The sequence below is a fragment of the Silurus aristotelis genome (assembly GCF_946808225.1).
Source record: "Silurus aristotelis genome assembly, chromosome: 20".
Classification (NCBI taxonomy): Eukaryota; Metazoa; Chordata; class Actinopteri; order Siluriformes; family Siluridae; genus Silurus; species Silurus aristotelis.
This window is the reverse complement of record NC_139593.1, coordinates 3,381,974-3,401,709: the sequence shown is the minus strand read 5'-3', so window position 1 is coordinate 3,401,709 and position 19,736 is coordinate 3,381,974. Positions and strand designations below refer to the sequence as shown.

Below are 19,736 nucleotides of genomic sequence, written 5' to 3'. Positions count from 1 at the left end.
CGCAAATAAACCCTGAGATGTTTCATAAGGTCTGGGGTCTGAATGCTAGATTGCGATTGGCTGGAATTTCAGGTTGAACAGTTTGTGTTTTGCTTCAATCGGGGTTCAGAAACAATGTGGTGCTTATGAACGCCTGTAACCAAAGCAACTTCCAGTTGAATTCACATTTCCACATACACATTTCCTCATGAGCTCCACGGAGGAGTTTCGCGTGTGGTGGAACTTATATGGTGAATACGGTGATTTATTTCTTGTGAAATAAGAACTGGAGAAGACGACATTCAAATGATAGATAATCTGAAAAACAGCACCAGGTCTTAACAACAGCAGAATTTCATGTAAATGAATGTAATCTTCTGCCACTAGTTTTATCTGTGTGTAATTTGGCGCAGCAGAATGTTAGATAAAAATGATGTCAGTCAATTGTGTCAACATCACTGATGTCTTTAACTTGTCGATGCAGGGAAGTGACCATGGTATTTGGTGATAAACCACAGCTAAGTGTGAGGTAAATTTGACCATGGGATGTTCTTCACCTCCACATCATACAAGACCTAACAGATGGGTGACCAAAACCAAAGACTTTCCCTTCTGACTTTTTTTTTGTTTACAATTCTTGACCTGATACTTACCAACGTCATGCTTTATTATCTTCAACCTGAAGTAGGAAAGAACATGGTGCTGTACAGAACATTTATTTATTAAAAAAATGGCTTCTATTTAAGATTTTACTTGAACCTCTTTTACTTTTAATACACTGCGTTGGAGGAAGAAACTACTGTAAAGTCTATAAAATGTATTTAAAATTGTTTGCCAAAATGTACTTTTGGAAGCAGGTTGTAGGAGCAGGATCTTGTGCACTGCAGCATTTGAGTGAGAACTTCATGGAGCTCGCTTTTATAAGTCACTCATTAAAAGTCTGGTTTGCTTTGAGTAAACTAGACATCTAAACTTTTTTTCATCCCTGTGCTCTCTCCACCTAGTGCTGTGGAGCAAACGTGGGCGTGGCCATGATGTTCTTTTTCAAGTCCATCACTGCTCAAATCTTTTTTTGAGTTCTGAAACTTTAGGTGGTGGTAGATCTTCATCCTCTGTAGCTGCATCTGGTAAAGTGGACGTGGTCAGAGATTTGATAGACGAGTCATTTGTTCTTGCAGTGATCCGAAGGGCTCCAGGACCTCTTGGCGAGATCTTTAGAGGTGTATCAATGATTTTGTTGCTGTAGCTGGGCTTTACAGTCTCAGGAGAGTCCATGGGCTGGTAGGCTTTGACCTGGAACAGGGCCATTTTGGAGAGCACTTTAGGAGCTGAATGGTCCATGCAGTTTTCTTGTTCTTCATCTTTATTGGCTGAATTCAGGTGTTCCTCAGCATGTTCCTCACGAATGTTTTTATGTAGACTTCCTAGTTTGTTGTTGTTCTGAGTTAGATCATGGTGTTCTGCATTCTGTGTTTTGTTTGTTGCCTCATTTGCTTGTATCTCCTGAGCGCCACTACTGTCATCTGCATTATCTGGAATTAATCTCAAGGATTGCTCTGGATTTTCACTTGGCATGGTGCTAATTACCTCCTGAACATCTCTGGTTTCACTTTGAATGTCTCCTGATGACCTGCTAGATTCCTCCTCATCTTCCTCATCTTGTCGGGAAGATTTTCTAGTTTCTTTACAGTTACTGTTCAACTCCTCTTCAAGCTCTTGCCTTAAATCTACAAAATCCTCAACAAATTTTTCAAGATCCACACATGGCTCCTCCTTCACTGACGTAATGCCCCCCTCTGTGACTCCATCTCTTATATCTGTCTTTGGTTCATCACCTGGCTGCTCAGACTCCTCCTTCTCATCCTCCTTATTATCCAGAACCTCTTCATGCTCCTCCTCCCAGCTCATCAGACTGCCATTGTTTCCAATGGAAAGACTCAAGCTCTCCTGACTGGGTGTGGCCAAGCTCCTCTGAAACACATGTGGGTAAATTATTTAAATAAATGTATTTATTTATTTATTTTTTATTTTTTGCTGGAATGAATGTTGACTGAAAGTTGCAATTGTGTGTTGAGTGTGTGTGTGTGTGCGTGCGTGTGTGTGTGTGTGTGTGTGTGTGTGTGTGTGTGTGTGTGTGTTTGTGTGTCTCCTCACTCTGCTGATGAATTCAGTGCAGTCAGAGGTAAAGATATCAAGACTGCGTGTGCTGTACAAAAGTCCTGGCTCTGTGGAGCTCTGGGTGTTCAAAGTGTCAAAGATCTCCCCTAGCAGGTCCATCTCCTCAAGGTTAGGCATCATGGTGAGTTCTCCATCTTCACCGAGGTCTTCAGAAGTCAACTCTACATGACTGCAGACAAAATTCAACCCCGTTGATGATACTGCTATTGCTAATCAAGGTAGTTATTAGAGAATCAAGTTCCTGTTCTTATTGGTGTTATAGCAGCTATAAATGTTCTCCAAGCATCGGAAACTCTTGAATATTTAAGAAAATATTAAAGTTCCAGCTTTACCTCTAGCTGTTATAAAGTGCTGGCACTAGACTCCTTCCAGAAAACCGTAAATTGACATTTTTATAAACATTTTCTAAAATGTAAGCACAGCCAAAGAAATCCAGTGACATGAGAAGCAAAAAACTAGAAGCTGGAAAATGTTTTATTTTATTCAAATATTGTCCTGCGACTGAATACCAGTATGAGTGACCTTGTAATGTCTAAAATTATTCCAATATTTTTATTCTGAGGAAGGATTGGTTTCAAACTCTATTATTTTCATTATAAAATGAACTATATATATATATATATATGTTATGGCTGTCAAGTAATTAAAATACTTAATCGCTATTAATCGCATGATTGTCATGAGGTAATGAATCTGAATGTACCTTAAATGAATACTTTTCAACTGTTTAATACTCTAATCAACATTGACATGGACAAATATTGATGCGTTATGGAGTTGTATGTTTATTTGTGAAACCGAACGCAACGTAAAGCATGAAGACAAAATATACTTGTAAACGTTTTAAAGTAATTCTGGTATTTTAAATGACATAAATCATCAAGACACCAAACAGAACTTTTTCTATGTTTCCACACGGACGGTTTTAATTGCCGGATGCGTGTGTTGCCAGCTGTTTAACACAATAATGGCTGTATTTTTTTAGAGGACAGTAAATCTGTACTGAGTCCTCTAAAATTAAAATAAAAGTGTGTGTGTGTGTGTGTGTGTGTGTGTGTGTGTGTGTGTGTGTGTGTGTGTGTGTGTGTGCAGACCCACCTCTCCTCTCCCCAGGTGCTAATGGAGTCTTGTAGCGGTTCGTCCCCCTGCACGCCAGACAGTTTGCGAGCTGGTCTGCGAGGTCTGGACTGGAGAAATCAACAGCAATAATATATTTAATCAACAACATTTTGTCTTCAGATTTAATATTTGAACCCAAATTCACACATTGAGAATCTGTTTTCTATCCTAGAGTATTATACGTATACCAATGCACCAAAAACAAAAATGCATCATGTCTCAAAATCAACTAAAATATCTTAAAACTTTTTTAGAATTTTCTTCTTCTTCTTTTGGCTGCTACCATTAGGGGCGCCACAGCGGATCATCCATCTCCATACCTCTCTGTCATCAACATCTGCCTCTTTTACCGCAACCACCTGCATGTCTCACCACATCCATGAACCTTCTCATTGGTTTTCCACTTTTCCTCCATCCTGGTGTCTCCATCCTCAGCATTCTCCTACTGATATACCCCATTTTCCTCCTAACCTAACCATCTCAATCACACCTTCCTCATCTTGTCTCCAAAACGTCCTCAATCCACTGTCCCTCTAATAAACTTTTACAAACATTTCTAATCCTGTCCATCCTCATCACTCGCAACGAACATCTCAACATCTTCAGCTCTGCTACCTCCAGCTCCGCCTCCTGTCTTTTACTCAATGCCACTGTCTCTAAAACATACATCATCTCAGGTCTCACCACAGTCCTATAAACTTTCCCTTTCACTCTTGCAGATACTCTTCTATCACAAATCACTCCTGCTATCACTCTTCTCCACCCACTCCACCCTGCCTGCACTCTTTTCTTCACTTCTCTTACACACTCTCCATCACTTTGCCCTGTTGACCCCAGGTTCCTAAACTCCACCACCTTCTCCACCTCTTCTCCCTGCAACCGCACCCCTCCACTGCCCTCCCTCTCATTCACACACATGTACTCTGTCTTACTCCTACTGACTTTCATTTGTGTGTGTGTGTGTGTGTGTGTGTGTGTGTGTGTGGGAGGGGGGGACTCACCTTCCCAAAATGCTGTGTGATGGGTAATCTGTTCTGAAGGCAGTCTGATTTGTTGACACGGTACGAATGTGTGCCGCACACGGACCCTCCTCGCTGGAGTGTGTGAGCCTGTTTCTGCTCCTAACCCAAATACCAGCTATGATTAATTCATGTTCTTTTACAAGCTGTTTCTGTTTTATTTCTCTTCTCTCTCTCTCACACTTGCACCACATGGACAAGTGTTTGTGGACACGTGACCATAAGGTTGTTATGTTCTTCTTTCTAAACATCCCATTCCACAATCAGTCTCTATTTCCTCTTATAATAACCTCCACTCTTCTGGGAAGATGTTCTACTAGATTTTGGAGTGTGCTCGTGGACATTTGTGGATTCTTTCAGCCACAAAGTTAATGCGTTGCAGTCTAAAGATGTTCGATAGGGTTGATGTCGGAGATCTATAGCTGGAGATCTTTCACTCCAACCCATGATCTTCATGGAGCTGGATTTTTGGGGCATCGTCATGCTGGAACAAGTTTGGATGATGTAGTTCTGCTAGGGAAATCTCATTCTATTGTATCTAAAGACATCCTATGCAGTTGCGCTTCTGCTGCTTTGTGCGGTTTGGTGAAGAACCACATAGTGTTTGTAAAGGTCTCACCTTTGTTGAAATAAGATTCTTGAACTTGTTATGGCATGTGGCCTGAAACGAGAGAGAAATTATTCTGATCAATGGCTTGTTTCAATCTTCCAGAGTTGATGAAAAGATAAAAAATCGATAAACTGATGTTGAAAAGACAAACAAATGAACAAATAAATAAATTGATCATTTTTTTTACGGTTTTGATAATTTTTTTTTTATTATTGACATATAATGTAATTTAATGTTAGTACACCTTCTTCACTAAGACTAAGAGGCACAGAGGCCACACCTCCTTCACTGGGCGTGCCAGGGTTAGGCCACACCTCCTTTACTCATCGTGACTCCACTATACAATCCCACGCTTTGTTGTACACACACTGTTTTAGGTTCTAATGCTCATTTAATGTTGTGTTGTAATGTAATTTAGACAATAAATAATGAAATAAATGCATATCGAAGAAACGGAACGTCACTCACGTTTTTGTACATCTGAGCCTTGGATTTGACGGTCAGAATGAGAGATCCTCCTCCTTTCTGTAAAACACACACAACAATGAGAACGTGAAAACACATTGGAAGTCCAAAACCTTGTGGAAAAAATAACTGACCTTCAGGTTCCCTATCCACTGCTGATAAGATTTTGAGCCACCTAACACACGAAAAAAAATAAAAAACAGAGTGAATCAAAACGTAAGGAGAAATAAAATCACTCTAATTTGATTCATTTCTATAAAATAAATAGTATAAAAATATATCATTATAACATGTAATTTGAATTTATTTGAATTGTTCCTGAATGGATTCTGTTTGGTCAGAAGGTGTTGATTAGTTTTTTCTAACATCCTTAAGACCTCTTTTTTACTCCATCAAACCATCCCTCTATCAATCCTTCCCCAAGATCTTTCAATCTCTATCCCTCCATCATCCTACTGTGATCCCTTTGTCCCCCCTTTGATATTCCTCATTTGCTATCCTTCTACTACACTATTCCTCCATCATGCTACACCTCAATCAAGCCTTTCTGTATCCCTCCATCACACTATTCCTCTGTCGAAACTTCCCACTCTCCCTTTTATTGAAATCCAGCTATTATGCTACAAGTCATTGCTATCGCTCCATTTTGTTATCCCTCCATTAACCTTCCATCATCCACCCACTCTTCCTCTATCAATATAATGAAATTAATAGCTGATGTTGTCTTTTCTGGATTTTTATTATCACCTATAAAAAATGGAATTTGTATTAGATGAAACACAAACCAGATGATGCTCCACACTGCACTATTTCCTCCTCGAACAGGTCGTCTGGCTCTTTCCCTTGGTTCAGCATCTCCAGACGTCCATCAATAAACTAGAAGCAGTCATGTAGATATATATCTCAGTGAGATGATGAGCATTACACCCAGGTAACATCACAACTAACTGACTTTTATTGATGAAGGAATTTATGTACAATAAAATATTCACAGTAATGATTTATTTACAATAAAATAAAGAAACAATGTAAAAACTATATTTCAATATTCGATGCGTTAGATATGAACAAATATGTTAACACTAGAGGGCACTGTTTGGGACTTTTTTCCTCCAGAATAACTTCTAAGGAAAATTGAGTGTTGTGTATTTAGTGTGTGTGTGTGTGTGTGTGTGTGTGTGTGTGTGTGTGTGTGTGTGTGTGTGTGTGTGTGTGTGTGTGTATTTTTTACACCTGTTTAAAAAACTGTAGATGAACGGCACTCTCAAGAAACTGCCTCATGCTGGGAGACTTGTGTGTGAGAAACAACTCCTCGCTAAATAACACAGGCTCTTCCTACAGAAAAAAGACAGAAATTAATCGTGTGTGTGTGTGTGTGTGTGTGTGTGTGTGTGTGTGTGTGTGTGTGTGTGTGTGTGTGTGTGTTAGTGTTGTAACTTACACTAGGGTACTGTAAGGCATCTTTGTATGCTCCAAACAGCAGAGCCTGAGCTCTAAGAAATGCTTTAGCTACACCTGAGCCTGTAACAGTAGCCGAGCGCTTCAGTCTGACTTTCAGAGAAGTCACCTAAACACACACACACACACACACACACACACACACACACACACACACACACACACACACACACACACACACACAACAATAACGTCGATTAATAAGGAAACCAAAGAGAAATAAGGAAACCACAGACTTAATATCATTTGAATACAGTATATTGGTATTATGATTAGTGGGAGTTATTATGGATGGAATAATTACTAGAGTAATGGACTGGTGTAACAATAGAGGGATAGCATGAAGGAGAGATATCAGTGTAGGGATTGCGAGGAGATAATGGAGGATAACAATCAAGGTGTAGCAGTTTTAGCTGCTATGTCTCTGGCACACCACCAGAGGGAACTATTACCCAAATATTGAATTCCTCAGGGTCAAGGGGCGCTTCTTGTTTTTGGCCTTCTTAAGCCATGCACACGCTAACATCCACATGAAGTATTGTAATTTTCGTTGCATACCAAGCCAAGTTTGAGATAGATGGATAGAGGGTAAATGGTGGAGGGATAATGAAAGAATTGATGGAGGTGTAGTGATGTAGGGTTTATTGGATAATAAGGAAGGGATAGTGCAGGGGAGATGATGGAGGGAAAGCAGAAGGATTAATGAAGGGATAGTGGTGGAGAGATGGTTGGGTGATGATGGAGGGATAGTGGGGGGATCAGTGGAGGAATTGTGGTGGAGGAGTAGGGGGAGGATTGGTAGAAAGAAACTGGTGAAGGGATTGTGTAGAGGGATTTTTGGTGATGATGGTGGGATAGTGGGAGGATTGTTGGAGGAATAGTGGTTAAGAGAAAGTGTGGAGGGATTGTTGGTGATGGAGTGAAAGCCGGAGGATTGATGGAGGGAGAGTGGTGGAGGGAAGGATGGATGATAATGAAGGGTTAACGGGAGGATTGAAAGAGGCATAGCAGTGGTGGTAAAGCAGGTGGATTGATGGAGGGATAGTAGTGGAGGCATAATGGGGGATAGTATGGTGAAGCATGGAGTTATGGATGGATGGATGGATGGATGGATGGATGGATGGATGGATGGATGGATGGATGGATGGATGGATAGTTGACAGAGTGATGTTATTAAACATAAATGTTTTATATTCAGTGGAAGTGAAGGGTGTGATGTGTTGAACAGATGAATGAATAGTGGAATGGATGGATGGATGGATGGATGGATGGATTTACTATAGAAAATAAATTACCACATCTGCTGGGAGCCTTTTTAAGTCATCGTGAGGAGACTCCATGGTATTTGTGTCCACGTTCAGAATGACTACATCCTCCAGGGCACGACTCCTCACTCTCTGCCAAAATAACACATGCCATATATTATTGTGTGTGTGTGTGTGTGTGTGTGTGTGTGTGTGTGTGTGTGTGTGTGTGTGTGTGTGTGTGTGTGTGTGTGTTATTTTCAGTACCTCTATCAGGCTGGAATGAACTCCAATAAGGTACGGCATTGGAGCGCTGAAACACACAACCAACACAATGACTATTAAGTCAGCTGTAATTGTGTGTGTGTGTGTGTGTGTGTGTGTGTGTGTGTGTGTGTGTGTGTGTGTGTGTGTGTGTGTGTGTGTGTCCGTTACCAGCAGTAGTCCAGCAGATATGGTGGGAGGACCGGAATGAAGATGTGCTGCCAGTACATAGGGAAGAGCATGCTGTTGCACGCGTGGACACACGCTGTTAACTGTAAAGTAACAGATTAGTTTTTAGTTTATTTGTTGACTATTGACTAGTATTCTTTCATCCTTTTACTATCCCATCATCCATCCATTCAATTATCCATCAATCGGTTTTCACTATAATTACCATATTCAAAATGTATTTATACTATTAAAACACCATCATGTCACCCATCTACGTGCTTCCATTCCTCTACTATTTAATAAAATTAATCCCTATTACTCCATCAATCATTACATCCATTATTACATCTGTCCATCAGTCTATTGAATCAGTACCCCATACCTCTATACTCCATTATTCTATCCTTCTATCATTCCTCTAAATAACAATACTTACAGTGGGTACGGAAAGTATTCAGACCCCCTTAAATTTTTCACTCTTTGTTATATTGCAGCCATTTGCTAAAATCATTTAAGTTCATTCTTCTTCCTCATAATTGTACACACAGCTCCCCATATTGACAGAAAAACACAGAATTGTTGACATTGTTGCAGATTTATTAAAAAAGAAAAACTGAAATATCACATGGTCCTAAGTATTCAGACCCTTTGCTGTGACACTCATATATTTAACTCAGGTGCTTTCCATTTCTTCTGATCATCCTTGAGATGGTTCTACACCTTCATTTGAGTCCAGCTGTGTTTGATTATACTGATTGGACTTGATTAGGAAAGCCACACACCTGTCTATATAAGACCTTCCAGATCACAATGCATGTCAGAGCAAATGAGAATCATGAGGTCAAAGGAACTGCCTGAAGAGCTCAGAGACAGAATTGTGGCAAGGCACAGATCTGGCCAAGGTTACAAAAAGATTTCTGCTGCACTTGAAGGTTCCTAAAAGCACAGTGGCCTCCATAATCCTCAAATGGAAGACGTTTGGGACGACCAGAACCCTTCCTAGAACTGGCCGTCCGGCCAAACTGAGCTATCGGGGGAGAAGAGCCTTGGTGAGAGAGGTAAAGAAGAACCCAAAGATCACTGTGGCTGAGCTCCAAAGATGCAGTCAGGAGATGGGAGAAAGTTGTAGAAAGTCAACCATCACTGCAGCCCTTCACCAGTGGGGCTTTAAAGCAGAGTGGCCCGACGGAAGCCTCTCCTCAGTGTAAGACACATGAAAGCCCACATGGAGTTTGCTAAAAAAACACCTGAAGGACTCCAAGATGGTGAGAAATAAGATTCTCTGGTCTGATTAGACCAAAATAGAACTTTTTGGCCTTAATTCTAAGCGGTATGTGTGGAGAAAACCAGGCACTGCTCATCACCTGTCCAATACAGTCCCAACAGTGAAGCATGGTGGTGGCAGCATCATGCTGTGGGGGTGTTTTTCAGCTGCAGGGACAGGACGACTGGTTGCAATCGAGGGAAAGATGAATGCGGCCAAGTACAGGGATATCCTGGACAAAAACCTTCTTCAGAGTGCTCTGGACCTCAGACTGGGCCGAAGGTTTACCTTCCAACAAGACAATGACCCTAAGCACACAGCTAAAATAACGAAGGAGTGGCTTCACAACAACTCCGTGACTGTTCTTGAATGGCCCAGCCAGAGCCCTGACTTAAACCCAATTAAGCATCTCTGGAGAGACCTAAAAATGGCTGTCCACCAACGTTTACCATCCAACCTGACAGAACTGGAGAGGACCTGCAAGGAGGAATGGCAGAGGATCCCCAAATCCAGGTGTGAAAGACTTGTTGCATCTTTCCCAAAAAGACTCCTGGCTGTATTAGATCAAAAGGGGGCTTCTACTAAATACTGAGCAAAGGGTCTGAATACTTAGGACCATGTGATATTTCAGTTTTTCTTTTTTAATAAATCTGCAACAATGTCAACAATTCTGTGTTTTTCTGTCAATATGGGGAGCTATGTGTACATTCATGAGGAAGAAGAATGAACCTAAATGATTTTAGCAAATGGCTGCAATATAACAAAGAGTGAAAAATTTAAGGGGGTCTGAACACTTTCCGTACCCACTGTATATCAGCCTAATTAAGGCTTTCAGTCACTGCATCATTACATCAATCCATCATCCAGTCATTACATCATCCATCAGTAAAATTATTAAGTGGTTGATTTTATGGGAAGCATAATGATTATTTATTTTGTTTTTTAAATGGGATAAAATATCAATTAAATTTTAATTAAAGAACTTGTATCCTGAAAAGAAGAATATTTGTAATTGATTTTAACGGTAATGTCACTACAAGATACAACAGTTTTAAAGATAAAGATATTTTAGAAAATCATAAAAATGCCTTTAAATAAAAAAATATATAAAAATGCCTTTAAATAAAAAATATAAATAAGATTAAGGATCGGGAAAAAAATAAAATAAAATAAAAATATAATAAAAAATTAATGAAAAAAATAAAAAAATAAAATATATATATATATATATATAAAGACCTCTGGTTGACCTTTGCCCTGCTCAATTCTGTTTTTGTATCCTAAGTGGCTTCTTTCCTTCCCACTTCCCTGTACCACATTCATGGTCTAATTTGTAAAGGCTGGAGTTAAGGGAACATCAGGGTGTGAATCAAACACCAGTTTCAGTTCACTTCTCTGTGTGTGTAATGACCCATTAATCAAAAAATAAGGTTCTAAAACCAAACCCTGAGAACGGTTGTTCTCACCGTGCTGAGTTTACTGCTGCAAATCAGGATACGCCTCTCAAAAAGCATGCTGACGTACAGCTGCAGCAGATTCCCTACATCTACAGCCACGATAAGCTCTGTGAAGTTCCTCTGAAGAAAACACACACACACACACACACACACACACACACACACACACACACACAGTTAGCTAAACTAAACATCAGTAGTAGAACGGACATGTACAGTACTGTACAGTATACAACACAAACTCACGCTCTCTGGGACCGATGGTAAAGCCTTCGGATCAGGAGCAACGAAATACGGCATCTAAAATCAAACAAAATAAACATAAATATCACAAACCTCTTACACATGCAAATTTTGTTTTTTTTGTATTAATGAATTTTTAAGTACAACTTACAATAAAATGTTCACATTTCTATTAAATGTTTAGCACTGTTAGTGTGAATAGTGGATTGTGATTGGCTGGAGGTTCAGATGTAAATAGTGGATTGTGATTGGCTGGAGGGAGTTCAGGTGTGAATAGTGTGTTGTGATTGGCTTGAAGTTTAGGTGTGAAAAGTGGATTGTGATTGGCTGGAAAGAGTTCAGGTGTGAATAGTGGATTGTGATTGGCTGGAAGGAGTTAAGGTGTGAATAGTGGGTTGTGATTGGCTTGAAGTTTAGGTGTGAAAAGTGAATTGTGATTGGCTGTAAAGAGTTCAGGTGTGAATAGTGGATTGTGATTGGCTGGAAGGAGTTCAGGTGTGAATAGTAGATTGTGATTGGCTGGAAGTTTAGGTGTGAATAGTGGATTGTGATTGGCTTGAAGTTTAGGTGTAAAAAGTGGATTGTGATTGGCTGGAAAGAGTTAAGGTGTAAATAGTGGATTGTGATTGACTGGAAGTTTAGGTGTGAATAGTGGATTGTGATTGGCTGGAAGGAGTTAAGGTTTGAATAGTGGGTTGTGATTGGCTGGTAGTTTAGAAGTGGAAAGTGGATTGTGATTGGCTGGAAGTTTAGCCGTGAAAAGTGGATTGTGATTGGCTGAAAGTTCAGCTGTGAATAGTGGATTGTGATTGGCTGGAAGTTGAAGACTTCCAAGCATTGCACACACAGGTAGTTTAGGTAGAGCTTATAAACAATTGTAACCATAACAACATCCAGTTCCAGTTCCATTCAGAGTGAGACAGCTATTGTACATATTTCCTAATCACCTTGCTGATTTACATTAGGTAAGTTTTGCATGTGAAGTAATGTTGGAAAAGAACTTACCAGATGCAGAGATTTGGAGCTGTCATTCAGAGGTATGGGGTGTTTGTAAAGGGCTGCCAATAACTCTTTCATCTCACTCGTCTGTCCCAAGGGAAAAAAACGCACTGTTATGTAAATGAGCTAAATTTCAAATGAGAGCCATATGAAGAATAAACGCAGGGTTTACCTGGCCTTTTGTCACATAGTCTGCCAGGAAATTTAGTAGTCTATAAAAGACCTCGAACCAAGGTAGGTAACTATGTGATGGAAAGAGAATTGCAAAAATTAGCCCCGTATTTCTGACGGATAATCTGAATCGTGGTCCCGTAGAAGTGGTTGCCAGAATTCTAACCCGATTATTCTTTAATAATCTCTCTGAAACTGACTCTTTTTTTTTATTTATGTTGGCATTGCAAAAAACTTCTGATTTGTTTTATTTGCACTTTAAAGTATTGCCCCATACACCCTCTTTTCTCCTTTATCGATCCAATGTACATAATATATTTTCATAATATAATTCTGTACATAGTAGATGCTTTTTTTAGTGCTTGTAAATTTCCATTCGTTTTCCATGACCATTATTTCGCTTGTATTGGTTCAACCTCATTATGATTTCTTTAAAAGATAAGATCGTGTGAGATATAAAAACTTTGTTTATAACTAGCCTCCGAAACCCACCACCCACTGACATCTTTTTTCAGCCTTCGACCTTATTCTAAAATGAGCTTAATGTGGTATAGAAAAAAAAAATAGCCCTTTAAAGCTGTACCCGTAGGATGATGTAAATGTTCCTATACAGCCTGCGTGTAGGTTTTCAGCTCCGTGTGGCAATAAGCTCAAGACCATGAACCTCACAGTAAGCAGATACGAACAAATTGTCTTCCTCGATATTCAATCTTTGTTTATTACGAGCCATGATGTACAATATATGGATACATGTATTGGGACATCTGACTTTTCCAGCCGTTTGTGGATTTTTACCAAACTGTTACCCAGTTTATGTTAACGTAAAACATGAAGTACAGTCTTTGGATGCCATAGCGAGTACGAGACCCAAACCCAATGCCTCTGTGCACAAAGGTTTAGCGGTGGAAGATCTTTATTGGCCTGATATAGAGCTTTGACCGCAACCCTACTGAACACCTTTAGGATGAATTGGAGCACTGACTACACTCTAGGCTTTTTCACCTTACCCACATAAGTAGCTGATTTACTAATTCCATGTGATTGAATTAACATTTTAATTATTTAATTCAAATGTTTAATATAACCCCCCCCCCATCTCCCTTTAATAACTATTCATTAAAGCTCTTGGCAACAAACCATATATAAAATAAGTAAAGATAATGTTTATTCATTCAGTCAGTTTACACTGAAAACATCACGGACAGCTTTAACTTGTCAATGCTGGATGGTATAAGTTGATAATCCATACACTATTTGAATGCTTTATGCTTCACCTTGCGCTGTTATTCATCTCCACATTGTGCACCAATATCCTGTGACATTCGCCAAGCCCTGGATCATCACTCACCTATATTTACCCAATTAATTTGCCCCCTGTTTAAACCATAGTTACAGTGGTGGTTGGGATACGCTATGGAAGTGTAGAGGGTTAAGACCTGAGGATGCAGAGGCAGGTTTGGGAGCTGGAGGTCAGTCTGCAGAACCCAAATCGCTGACATCCCTCCAGGTCAGTCAATGCAAACGTAAAGTGCTGCACAGCGCTGACGTCCCTCACTCTGCGGATGAGACCATAACTCAAATCACTCAAATCTGGTTCATATTCATCAGAAGGACACGATTCAATGATTAAATATAAAACACAATGAATGAACATTACTTTTCTATATCGTAAGGGAAGCAGAATCGAGGAAGAGATTGCAAACACTCCTGCAAAAAAGAAATGGCAATTCATTCACTATATTTATATGGTGTTCATTTTTTCTTTATGTATTTTTGTTTTCAAATCACTAACCTCATCATTGAAGTCCTCTGGGAATTGAAAGAGCAGCCCAGGATCTGTACATCGATACACATAATTTGTTAATGTAACTACCACTGTACAGTACAACTATACATCTACAACTATAGCTAACACCGGGGAATGAAAACGGGGTTAGCGCTAGCATGCGGAGGCTAAACTTGAAGCTAATTACACTTTGTGTGTGTATGACGACTGGAGTGTATTTAACAATCCAAATCGAAAATGTGTTTAGAGTCAACTTGTGTATTCGATTTCTCTAAAACTCATAAGATAAACTGATTATAATTTTTTTTTTTTATTAAACATCTAAGATGTTTTTTTTTTTTTTTTTTTTATAATAGTGTAGGGTTAGAAAATAAGATAAAAAAAAAAAGCCAGAAAAAAGAAAATAGACTTTTTCCTCCTTTGATGCTACGTGTAATATAATGAAAATAATATGAATATTAAAATAAATACAGACGCTACAATATGGATATATAAATTAATTCTAGTGTATTATATTGCAAATATATATTTATTTATTAACCTTCATTAGTAAGGCTTCCACACTTATTATTATATTATTATTACACACCCTTCATAAAGTAGCACTTCATCCAGCACATTCTACCAGTTTGTATTTTTAAATTTGTTTATGGTTTCGTGGATATTTGTGTTATGTGCAATTTAATAAAGATATTAATACCAAAAAAATACCAAATTAAGGTCTTAAAATGATAAAAAATGTTTGCACAAACACGCACACACACACACACACACACACACACACACTCACACACACGCACATCTGCAGTGCTCTGTGTCTCTGTGTAGCCCATAAATTCGGCTCATTTCTGTAGTAAGTAGAGGATGTGGTTAACTGAACTCACAGAGTCCCACAAACATCTCCTTCCTGTTCAAATAAAACTGCTCGAGCATGCGCTATAAAAATAACGCCTAGTGAGTTTATAACTGCTGCGTTTCCACTTACAGGTACATACCGCATTTACTAGAAATACCTTGACCAGAACCGACGCTCGTTTTGGTGATCATGTTTACATTACGCATCTCAGTCCCTTTATGTCTCTTTACGTTGTTTCCTCTTTCACTTAACTGATATTCAAAGTGACCACAGGTTTCAGCTAATCATAGCACATCATAGCTTCTTGTGTTGTTTCCATGACAACATCAATAGCTGCCTGGTGGCTTTCTGGTTAAGTCACATGACAGGAACCCAGAGAGGCATTTTTCTCAGTACCCAGCATCGAATTGCTCATGTGTATATACTGTATATACCGTGTATGCGTGTATGTGTGTGTATATATATATATATATATATATATATATATATATATATATATATATATATATATATATATATATATAACATTTGCTTACCTTTGTCTCGGGCGATGGGACATGACGCTTGAAAGAACCAGTAAAATGTCCTTTCTGGATTTTCCCTTAAAGCCACAAGATCAATAGACAAAAACTGTTAGTATTGTACATTAATGTGTGAAACGCTCTAAAAATCTGAAACGGCAAAGTGCTAAAATTGATCAATATTTAAAATTATGGAATCAAATAATCACTCGGATTTATAGAAATAAGAAAATGTAAAAGAGATTTTGCAGATGCCCAATTTATTTGCATTGAATGTAGGATTTAACTGTGGAAAATGTCCAAGAGACCGCAATAGCACCTTAAATAACCATTTAAATCAATTCAATTCAATTAAAATCGGGAGGTGGTATCTCAGTGGGTAAGGCATTACACTCTAGCAGGTTAAGGCCCTCAACCCTCAACTGCTCAGGTGTTAATCCCCTGGATAAGGGCATCTACAAAAATGCTGTAAAATGTAAACGTAAAATCAATTAAATAAAAAAAAGATAAAACTGAGAGCATTTAGTTTTCAGCTGGTCAGCTTTTTCTACAGCTTTGATGACGTGGCAACTGAAGATCATTCAATAATATTACAACTTCATTTGAAAATGACATTGATGGAAGGAGTCTCCAGTGATATGAAGGCAAAGATCTGGTAAATTGTTATAACTGGTGTACTATCAAGTGGGAAGTGGGATCAGATGCTCAAATCCCAGGACCACCAAACTGTCACCGCTGGGCCCCTGAGCAAAACCATCACATGCTCAGTTGTATTTGCCATGTGGCATAAATGTAAATATAAATGTAATATAAAAACGAGGGATAAATGAAAAAGGTAACCTGTGGGTTAAAGCACATCCTGTCATGTAGATGAAGCGGGATTAAAAGAAATGCCGTATTCATTGTACCTTCATTATCCACAGCTTTATAATGCAATGCTTCAGGTTTTTAGATGAAAATGAAAGATTCATGAAGGAGCATCACTGCATCTGCGTTTCTACAGAGATGGTGATTTTCATAAACAATACCAAAATCTGGAAAAATCGCACTGATTTCACACTATATGCCCTGTGTAATCCAATTTACCTGTATATCACATCTTTAAATGGTGATAGAGGTATTAATGAGTGTGTTTTTCAATCCAACACACAATAAAGAGACACATCAAGACAGGAAGTGGTGTCCAGGAAATGGACTCTAACTAACAAGCCACCAAATGCAATTTATACGATGTGGCTTTTGATTTATTTAAGGCTACTGACTGCAAATAGGTTCAAAATTAGAGAAATGAAGAGGGGGAGAAAAAAAAGGAGAATAGAAAGAAAGAGATGAGAGATAAAGGGAAAGAGAAAGAGTCTTACTTGAGTCTGGATCCCATTGTTGTAGCTTTAAGATGGAGTCCATAAGTGATTAATGGTGTTTGGGTGATGAAGGGATCATTATAGGATTATCGAGAGTAGCCTCTAAAGCAAACACACACATACACACACACATACACACACACAACAGCACACTGACATAATCAAGGGGATATGAAAAGAGACTTGCAGAATCACTTCCTGATCTGAATCTGGCGTGCGATGATGTCGACATGACGACTGCTGCTGTTTTCTCTTTTCTCTCCAGCCTTCTCTCTGCTCTGTTCTTCCTCTATATATGAGTCGAAATGAAGTTATGAGTGTGTGTGTGTGTGTGTGTGTGTGTGTGTGTGTGTGTGTGTGTGTGTGTGTGTGTGTGTGTGTGTGTAAATTTTGTGTGATGGACATATTTTTTTTAAACTTGTCAATGCCCTGTGGTTAATGTCATGATCGTCATCTTTATTATTTACTTTTTTAACAACCGTGGATTTCTATAAATCTCTTACTTTTACACAAGCACACACACACACACACACACTTGCGCACACACATGCGCACACACATAAAACCCACATTTGAGCGGGCATGCTAAGAGGAAATCGAGAAAAAGGACTTCCTCTATCGCAGCCGCTATTTCTGTTTTGGGTTGCCTGTCTCTATTCTTCCTCTTCTTTCCATTTTTTTTTTTTTATACAAAAACGTTATTAGTTTTACATCTGATTGTTCATTTATGAACATGTTTCGAGTTCAAGACCATGAACAGTCTTGCATCACAAAGAGCATTACTGCCAATTGTGCTTTACTGCACGTGGTTACAAACTATACAGCACCCTCTAGTGGTTATATGCTGCAGAGATCATCTCAAGCGAGCGTGCACACACACACACACACACACACACACACACACACACACACACACACACACACGTACACTTACCAAATTACACTTAAGTTTAGGCATGTTTTGTTTTAAGTTAAGGTTGCTTTATTTGATTGAGTAAAACAACAGAGTTTAAGTAACTTATTGACCTTGAAGAGAGCAGAGGAAAACAATACTCTATGTCTAAAGTGAGAATGTTGAACATATACACCTTCACCAAACACAAAACTCCTGCAGGAGTTGACAAGGGTGAATACAGGGGAAGGTCTTTGAGGAAACACTAAAGAAGCAACCACAAAGGATAATCTGAAGAAGACAGAGGAATTTAGGCAGCTTCCTCTTCACCCTCTTCTTCAAACTCGCCCTCTTCTGCTGTGGCGTCCTGGTACTGCTGGTACTCAGAGACTAGGTCATTCATGTTGCTTTCGGCTTCGGTGAACTCCATCTCGTCCATCCCTTCTCCTGTGTACCAGTGGAGGAAGGCTTTTCTCCTGAACATGGCAGTGAACTGCTCAGAGATACGTTTGAACAGCTCCTGGATAGCTGTGCTGTTGCCGATAAAGGTGGCGGCCATCTTGAGACCTCGAGGCGGAATGTCGCAAACGGCTGTTTTGACATTGTTGGGGATCCATTCCACGAAGTAGCTGCTGTTTTTGTTTTGAACATTAAGCATCTGCTCATCGACCTCCTTCATGGACATGCGCCCACGGAATACGGCAGCAACGGTAAGGTAACGGCCGTGGCGTGGGTCGCAGGCGGCCATCATGTTCTTAGCGTCGAACATCTGCTGCGTCAGTTCAGGGACGGAAAGGGCACGGTACTGCTGACTCCCCCTGCTGGTCAAAGGTGCAAACCCAGGCATGAAGAAGTGAAGACGTGGGAATGGTACCATGTTGACTGCCAGCTTGCGCAGATCGGCATTCAGCTGCCCAGGGAAGCGAAGGCAAGTCGTGACTCCGCTCATGGTGGCGGAGACCAGATGGTTCAGATCGCCATACGTAGGCGTGGTGAGCTTAAGTGTACGGAAGCAGATGTCATACAGGGCTTCGTTGTCGATGCAGTAGGTCTCGTCTGTGTTCTCAACCAACTGGTGCACAGAGAGCGTGGCGTTGTAAGGCTCCACCACTGTGTCCGAGACTTTGGGTGAAGGCACCACACTGAAGGTGTTCATGATGCGGTCAGGATATTCTTCACGGATCTTGCTGATGAGCAGTGTGCCCATGCCTGAGCCGGTGCCACCACCTAGAGAGTGGGTAAGCTGGAAACCCTGCAGACAGTCGCAGCTTTCAGCCTCCTTACGCACCACATCCAGGACGGAGTCGACCAACTCAGCTCCCTCTGTGTAGTGACCTTTGGCCCAGTTATTCCCAGCACCGCTCTGGCCTGGAAGAAAAAACACAAAACATGTTAATGCTCTAGACTTAATGGCATGGGGTAGATGCTCTTATAAAGAGACCTTCAATTATCTCATTATATTTAGAGATCATTTATATTTTGCTCGAGGCTCCAGCAGTGGCAGTTTAGCAGTGGTGAGATTTTAATTAAATCAGTAGCTGGTCACTTAATTTACTATAAATTAAATAACTTCTTCAACAAGAAACCCCTTTGCTTTACCTAATGACATATTATTTATAGGTCATTCAGTGAAGTAAAATTTGTAAAAATTAAAAAAAAAAAGTAAAAAAAACCCCAAC

At 39.7% G+C, this 19,736-nt stretch overlaps 2 protein-coding genes across 3 annotated transcripts in view; both read right to left on the bottom strand.

The window, feature by feature from the left end:
* Window positions 1-679: 679 nt before the first annotated feature.
* Window positions 680-17,457, bottom strand: dennd1c (DENN domain containing 1C). 2 transcript variants are annotated; one of them, XM_083522578.1, is made up of 22 exons: window positions 17,166-17,456; window positions 15,820-15,884; window positions 14,434-14,477; window positions 14,299-14,348; window positions 14,078-14,197; window positions 12,643-12,712; window positions 12,477-12,557; window positions 11,475-11,528; window positions 11,238-11,348; window positions 8,508-8,608; window positions 8,340-8,385; window positions 8,124-8,225; window positions 6,812-6,937; window positions 6,604-6,705; window positions 6,156-6,246; window positions 5,505-5,545; window positions 5,374-5,430; window positions 4,915-4,956; window positions 4,278-4,397; window positions 3,256-3,344; window positions 2,134-2,326; window positions 680-1,950 (listed from the first exon to the last, which is right to left on the bottom strand). In XM_083522578.1, exons 1-22 carry the CDS (start codon window positions 17,180-17,182, stop codon window positions 1,033-1,035), a joined length of 2,640 nt encoding a protein of 879 aa, XP_083378704.1. In that variant the 5' UTR covers window positions 17,183-17,456; the 3' UTR covers window positions 680-1,032. The 2 variants fall into 2 exon arrangements, with proteins under 2 accessions (XP_083378704.1, XP_083378705.1); XM_083522579.1 differs by lacking the exon at window positions 4,278-4,397 and having other exon boundaries at window positions 17,166-17,457.
* Window positions 17,458-18,124: 667 nt separating this feature from the next.
* LOC310715898 (tubulin beta-4B chain-like) overlaps window positions 18,125-19,736 on the bottom strand; it is a 4,252-nt gene continuing 2,640 nt past the window's right edge. Inside the window, exon 4 of the mRNA XM_083522611.1 lies at window positions 18,125-19,425. Coding sequence (XP_083378737.1) covers window positions 18,368-19,425 — 1,058 coding nt within the window. The 3' untranslated portion in view covers window positions 18,125-18,367. The remainder of the gene's footprint in view (window positions 19,426-19,736) is intronic.

Bases quoted from the DNA above. Each gene is read 5' to 3' on its own strand.
- dennd1c (XM_083522578.1), bottom strand. The intron at 8,609-11,237 runs GTGAGAACAACC...GTTACTTTACAG, and splicing joins GCAGCAGTAAACTCAGCACG to TTAACAGCGTGTGTCCACGC. The intron at 3,345-4,277 runs GTGAGTCCCCCC...TGATTTCTCCAG, and splicing joins TCACACAGCATTTTGGGAAG to TCCAGACCTCGCAGACCAGC.